At 35.3% G+C, this 7,500-nt stretch overlaps 1 protein-coding gene across 8 annotated transcripts in view; it reads right to left on the bottom strand.

Annotated features, from left to right (window-relative positions):
- Positions 1–3,281: 3,281 nt before the first annotated feature.
- Positions 3,282–7,500, bottom strand: part of LOC113809592 (interleukin enhancer-binding factor 2 homolog) — a 14,034-nt gene continuing 9,815 nt past the window's right edge. For 4 of the 8 annotated variants that reach the window (XM_027361224.2, XM_027361223.2, XM_027361225.2 and 1 more), the window contains exons 5-9: positions 7,246–7,414; positions 6,995–7,115; positions 5,978–6,089; positions 5,457–5,609; positions 3,282–4,771 (exon numbers count right to left, since the gene is read on the bottom strand). In XM_027361224.2, the coding sequence (XP_027217025.1) occupies positions 4,623–4,771; positions 5,457–5,609; positions 5,978–6,089; positions 6,995–7,115; positions 7,246–7,414 (704 nt within the window). In that variant the 3' untranslated portion in view covers positions 3,282–4,622. The remainder of the gene's footprint in view (positions 4,772–5,456; positions 5,610–5,977; positions 6,090–6,994; positions 7,116–7,245; positions 7,415–7,500) is intronic. The other 4 variants (XM_070117098.1, XM_027361226.2, XM_027361227.2 and 1 more) reach the window with 1 other exon arrangement.

Here is a 7,500-nt window from a genome sequence, read left to right as displayed (position 1 = left end):
CTGCTATTGAGTGGGATGTCCAAGTTTGAAAATGTCCTTCAATTTGGGCTGCAGTAAGATTTTCCAAGCTGTAGTCTAAGCACTGTCTCCCTCCCATGGCAATGGCATTGTGTTTACACGGTTGTGGCTCCACAAGTGCCAAGTCACCAAGGAGTCAATCACTAGTCCTATTTCTGTTACCTGTTTTCTGACTTGTTTTTGGAAATATCCTTTTTTAAATTTTATATTGCCATTAGAATTGTTGTTAACATTATAATGATCATAATATCAGTAGTAGTAATAATAACAGCATCGATATTAATAGCATTAGAAGAAAAAATCCTGAAACCTCAAGGAAAGGTATGTCATTAGGTGAGGCGATGGAGGCTTACTAATAGTCTCCTTGGTGACTGAACTCAGGTGGAGGATCTGTGTATAAACACAATTCACTAAATAAAACTGCATTGGAAGTTATGTCTTCCCAGTGGCCATGGGTTAAGATACTTTTTGAAGTATTTTATTCCAAGTTCAAAGAGTTTTAAAACAAAATGCAGAACTTTTTTTCTTCTTTTCCTTCTTTTTTTTCTTTTTCAAACAGATCAAACGGAGGTATGGTTGCAAGTGAGCGAATGTGAGTGCTATGTCGAGAGATATACGTACCTGTACACTTAGTAGTTGTTGTTTTTTCTTCTTTATTATTACTATTATTCCTGACTTGAATGAAGAGAAGTATTTGCAAAATTTGTTTGGGACTGTAAATGTTATCCATGCTTTTATTTTATTGTTAATGTTTCCATCATTGTAACAGTCTTTTGTGAACTTTTTTGTAACATTTATTTTTTATTTATTTGTTTATTTTTATTTATTTTCCAGTATGTTGATTGTTCTGCATTTGAGCAGTACTATGTTATACTAGGGATGTTGCTTATCAGTACTTAAGTGTTGTCATTGAATTTTTAAGTTTTCATAAGGATTATTATACCATTGTTACTCTCTCAAGGGCATTAATGCATTTATATTATAGTGAAATGTGAAAGGAGATGAATATACGAGCTTATATTAAACAGAGAATAATTTCTAGACGTTAACAGTATTGTGATTGTTTGTTGTTATAAGTAAAAAGTGATGATTATGTGTTAATGACATGACTATCAGTGTCACCAGAAGCTTCCTCTAGGCTGGACGTCAGTGGCCTGCACATGCTGAATGAACGGAGCGGTATTTATTTTTCGCCAATATCATTCTCACTTTGGTCTCTTCCAATTTGGTGACTGTTGCATTTTCCTTCCTGGTGGCTATTACTTCTAGCCTTTTTTTTTTCCTTCTATTTAATCTTTTTCTCCTTTTTCTCTTCTGTTTAATCTTTTTCTCCTGTTTCTCTTGTTTAATCTTTTCTTCCCATCTACTATTCCTCCACTTCCTCCTCAAATTCTCATGTTAACCTCTCTTCCCTCGAACTTCTTTGTTTTCTGTTCTCACCTGAAGTGAAATTTCATCATTTCCACCTACTGCTTTCTAACACTAAATGCTAAATTGATCATGGTACCATGATGCCACATACCATACAAGTTTACTTCTTCTGCAAAAATGACCGCACACAAATACCGCCCCCTGCGTCCAGCAAGGCCACATGGCAGCCATCTTGACAATCCATGTCCCACCACTTATCAACGGCAGAAAACACAGTGTAAGGGGATACATTCCAGTTTGTGCAATTAAGAAGTAATTGCTGCTTGTTCTGTACTAACCCCTAAAAGGATGGCAATGTTCAGAGCATGTGCACACAAGACGGGAAAAAGTCAGGTTTTCTATCTTATTTAATACACAGTTATTTCAGCTAAGATGCTCTGCTTTGGAGATTTATATATATATGATAATTTGGAAACCTTTTTTGGGAGGATAAATCTTGCTGTGTTTCGTCCAGTGTGCGTACATACCTGAGAGCAACACTTGCCGCATTTTATCCATAAGGGGTTAAAAAAAAAGAAAAAAAAGAAAAAAAAAAGTTGCTCCGTAATTGTGCAGAATTTTGACTCCCAGAAGTTCTTTCGCTGAAATATTCTGAGGATAGTTGTAACTTTTTTAAAAATGTAGTAGGTCAAGTGAAAAGATATTGTATTTTTGGAATATTTTTGGAATGACAGAAACAGGGTATATCTGCATGAAAGTACTAGGTGGTCAAAAGAAAGAGGTTCCCCATTTTAGCTGTGTGTCTGTCTCCATGTGCCCATAGACCAAAGTTTCATACAGTTGTACAGTCAATTGCATTTGCCATTAATTTGTGCCACTTTTTTTTTTTTTTTTTTCTATCCCCCCCCTATTTCCCCCCTCCCCCTCTTGTTGTGTGCATCTCAATGATTTTTTTTTTCTTTTATTATTAACTATCAATCTTACAACATTACTGTCAATGTAATGTGTATTTCCCTTTTTTATTCTTTGTGTAAATTGTTAGACAGAAGGTCACAAACTATGCATAAACAAGTCCAGAGGTAGGACATTCTTGAGAATACTCTTGAAATTCAAAAGAAAGACTTAAATATTCTTGTTGGGAATAGTGTGAGAGATGCAGTGTTAGTATAAAAATAAAAATAAAATAAACAAAAGTGCAGCTTTTTATTTGCAGATTTCTTCATGGCACAGTGTTAAGGTAATAATAAATGTATTGGTTTTCCTTTTTTCATAAAAGTTGAGTAAGCTACATGCATTAACAAGAAATGTTAATTTTTCAACGAATGGGAAAGAATCTCAGTGCATGGAATAATTAAGGATTAGGGAATAAGACTATAGAATGTACACTATAATGTAAAAAGATGATAATGATTCTCTTATTGTCAGTGCCTGGTGGAGAAATCTGCTGTTGGGTTTTGCTTCACAAATTTTTGATGCTAAGAATCGTCACGAAATCCTTAAAAATAATAAAAACTCAGCACAATTAAAAGGAGTCACATTTTGGATGTTTGTGCTAGTTCTGTATTGTGTCCCCCCTCCCCCCTCAAAATCTCCTAGGTAATTGTTTGTTTTGCCTTTTCTCTACCTCTGGACTGCGAGTTCAGTGCCTGGACTGTTAAGGCTGAGTAGATGTCTTTGTAGATACTGTATCTGGTTCTTTTTTTTCTAATTTTATGACGTGATTTTTATTACTTTTTTTTCTTCAATTTTGCATTTGCTTTAATAAAAATCTGAAAATCCAACATGTGTATTCCTGTCCTTTCAAATAAACCTGTAGTGTGCTTTTGAAACTCCGTAATTTGTAATACGCATCAATTTAAAAAAATTATGGATCCATAATAAAAGGTAATTAATCACTAGCACTCACTTTATTTGTAGAAAAAAAGACACAGAAGCATAAGAAAGTAAACAGAAAAAGAAATAAATATATTTTCCATATATGCATTAATACTATTAAAAAAAGAAGAAAAAAAATGTCCACAGCTATTTTCATATTCATAAACAATACACAACTTAGCAAAATGTTTCATGTCGTCTTCAAAGTGGAAACTCAGGATATAGGCATTTCCTATATGTTGTAAAGCTTACAATTGGGGTAACTAATTAAACAAAAACTTCTTTGTTATTAAATGGGAAAGTTTTTTTACCTTTTTTTTTACTTTTTATTTTTTTTTAGTATACCCTACATATATCAGTTATATTTGTACTGATTAATTACTGTTCAAATCACTCGTACCAATATTTGAGATGTTACAAATAAATTCTTCCATTTTAGGATCACAAGTCCAAAAGACATAATTTAAAACTATTATTTTTGTACTAGCCAATAAACAGGCTATGACTTTGAAAGAGAAAAATACTATAGAATGATTATGTTGTTACATATGAGAAGTTGTTGAAAATTTTACTACACAGTCATACACAACATGCAATGCTTTGACTAATGAATATCAACACAGGTGAATGCCAGATCTTGTTATGCACTTTCTTAATTCCTAGAGAGAGAGAGAGAATAGAAAATAACTTTTAAAAAGGACAAAATCGCAATACATATATCAATCAACCTACTTGGATAATGGAAGAGTAAAAATCCTGAACAAATTCCAAAAAACTTTAACACATCTTCAACATAATCACAATATAGTAATCCATCTTTTCCATCTATTAAAATCAAATATTCACGTTACATTAGCACTTCAATATGAATTATTTGCATGGGAAAAAAATAACAATAATAATACATTAGATAAAATGGTCAAATTCTTTTGTATTTCCTCGCACAATTCCCTGTATGACAAGTTTTGCACAACCAGTTTATAAAAAAGAAAAGAAAAAAAGTAAGTCCCTTGTTTATGAGATGGCAGTGAAGAGTTGTATATAGGACAGGGCTGAAAACATACCACCACAGAAACATTTCAAGTATAAATTTATTGACTATTATACTGTTCTAAAAATGTCCTCCTATAGACACTAGGAGTCAAAGAAAAAGTTGTTTATTTCGATTTTCTTTTTGCATTTCAGTTGATATTCACACAAGCAACTTTTCAATAAAAAAAAAAATTAAAAAGGAAGAGGCATTCCTGAACAGACAAGAAAAAGGTTGTTTTTTCTTTCCTCTATTTTCACTCGCCATTTCTTTTCCACATGAAGCATAAAATTCCACAATTCGACTGTGCTTTCCCAATATACACTAATTAATTGTCTGTCGTCTCCATGGGATCGTCATCAGCATCCATGTCATCTCCATCATCATCCTGTGGGGGTCGCTCCGGGGGCTTTTCATAGGCCTTCTCTAATGCAGACACTACAACGCCATCCCAGACAGACATTTCGCTTGCTATACCTAAAAGAAGAGTAAACCAAATGCATGAGGTTTAATTATTCTGCAAAGACAGAGACAATACTAAGAAATTGTCAAAATGCAACTACAGAAATTCCCTCTTCCCCGTATGTCTAAGGAATTATTTACACAATCCTTTTCAGAGCACAGAACCAAATTTGTTCCTCAAAACAGTTATCCTTCCCAAGCACTGATATACAGGCCCTGAATTCAGACATGCCAAGCTAATGGATTCCTGACAAAACACACATACATAGACAATAAATAAATATGTGAAGAACACACAATATATAAGAAGAACCCACATCTAACATTACTCTACTCTCGTATGAGCAACTGTTGATATTAGCATAAACACACTGCATATATACCCACGTAAATATACCGTCATACATTGCATTCCATAGTTATTGTTATGATGAATCACAGCAATACAATATTTATCACAAATAGTAGATCCATGCACAGCAAAAAATTAGCCAATCCTGTGAAAAAGCCCCACAAGCTGAATGGTGGTTCACACCAAGTTCAAACTTCACATTACCAGTGATCCAGTGCATAGCCGAACACCATACATGGATACTGATTGTGTAAATAAGTCCTTAGATTCAAGATAAAAGGAACTAGACTAAAAGAAAATATTTTTTCTTTCTTTTCCTTTTGAGAGAAATATAACCACAGTTCTTACTTGAGTTGCCTTCGAGTCCAAGGATCTGTTTGTAGCCACCATGTGAAAGTACTCTTAGAAGAGTCTGGGCGGTGAGACATACAAGGTCCTGCTGTTCCAGAGTCATGGCTGTATGTACACGAATATTCCCTCCTTCACAGGGGTCACTGATACCTGAAAGTATACAAAACAAGGCACTCCTTCCCATCCCTCCTCAAAACATGTCCAATTTAACTCTTCAGTGACAGGTACAGCTATAGCCGTCGAGACGTAACAGCCTATGACATATATGCATCCTGACCTGGAGCAGGTGGGCCTGCTGTACACAGCTTAGGCCTAGCCACAAAGCCTAGACTGTTACAAAATGTTATTTCATAAAGTCCAATTGCCTTGCTCAATTACTTCTCAATAATTCTAAAATATCTATTAAATATAATGAAACTTCCAATTTTTCACAACAAATCATTACATAAAAGACTTTAAGAAAGGCAAATGCATTAAATGGTAAAGTCAATCAAGAAATCAAAGTTCCATGCACTAACCTGCAGAGCCTGGTAAGAACAGCCCTGCTGCTAATAGCTGCAAACATCTGCGGAATGCAGAATTTATGGGCAAGGCCTGTCTGCTTGGGTTGTTCATAATAGCATAATGTGCCTGGAAAGAAAATCGCAGATAAAATGGAAAGAAAATAATAATTGCTAGGGGGCAGATGTTGCCATCAACATACATAGGAGTAACAGCAATTTTAAGGAATGACTGAAATGAAATTCATGCCTTGACTATAAACCCACTGATGAATTTTTTACCAGCACCAATCTTAGCCTCACAGTCAGTCACTCGAGCATTAAATCAGAAGCACAGGAAACACATTTACCCCAGTCTGTATCCATTTGCCTGTGCTATACACAGTTTTCCAGGTTAAAACAAGGCTTTATCTAGCCCTGCTTTTGAGGGGCAGTAGATCCTGATTAGCCACATCCAGAACCAAACATGCAAACAACTATTTAGCATCACACAACTTAGAGCAGGTTGACCACTTGTGGTCCGTATCCTTGACAACCAGCATTTGGGCTTGGATTGTTATGAAAAGAATGGATATACATCATCAATATGTCAAAAAAAAACAAAAAAAACAAAAAATACATGCACTCTAACAACTCCAGTGTTACAAAAAAATGGATGTGGTCCACGTCTCTTGCTATCACTAAATCCTAGTGTATTAGTGCCTTTTTTTTTTAATCAAATAAGAAATTTTCCTTTTCAATGGCTTTTGGTATTCAATTTTTTTTTTTTTTACTATTGTTTCTTAAGATTTAATTTCAAATACGTTTCAAAAATTTATTATAAAAAAATCATCTACATTTTTCAAAGTCTAAAAGTAGTATATCTTTAAACTTTTTCTCCCAAAGAACCAGCAAAGACTATTATTTTGCATAGTTTATCACCCTTTTCCATTTCTTTACATGTCTTACAAATTGAATGTAGTAACAAATAGCTGGAAAACTACATTCTCCAATCCAGCAGGGGTTATTTACGACGAGCTACCCAAACCATCTCACCAGGAGGTCCAGCATCCAAGGTGACAGAGGTTCAAACCCTTCGAAGCGTCCACGCAGATCCCGCAGTAACCGAATAAGTACTTTAATTGTGGAGTGGTGTGCATTCTCCTCGAACCAGCGGCTGAGGGACAAAGAGAAAGAGAAAGGGGTAAAATCAGATGAAGAAGAATCCAACTGCACTTATGGCACATTTCAACAGGTACAACCATGTACGTTATCATTCATAAGGCGACCAGAAGAAACTTTCTCACCTGTGTCTAATCGCCGCTAGGTGTGACTGGAGGATCTTCTGGTCGAGGTGCAGCTCAGGATCCAGTTTGCGCAGGTTCTGGTGGATGGTGGTCACAAGGACACGCACTGTGGCCTCACTGTTGCTGATCTCGAAGCCTCGGTCATCTGGGAGCATTGTGAGGACGAGCACTGCAGGTTTAGGTTAGTCTCACATTAGGGAGAGGTGTATGTGAATGTATAAAATCGTATGTTGATAGAGGAGGAGGAGAGGAGCG

The sequence above is a fragment of the Penaeus vannamei genome, chromosome 39 (assembly GCF_042767895.1).
Source record: "Penaeus vannamei isolate JL-2024 chromosome 39, ASM4276789v1, whole genome shotgun sequence".
NCBI lineage: Eukaryota > Metazoa > Arthropoda > Malacostraca > Decapoda > Penaeidae > Penaeus > Penaeus vannamei.
Note: the sequence above shows the minus strand (reverse complement) of the source record. Positions and strands in the feature narration are given on the sequence as shown.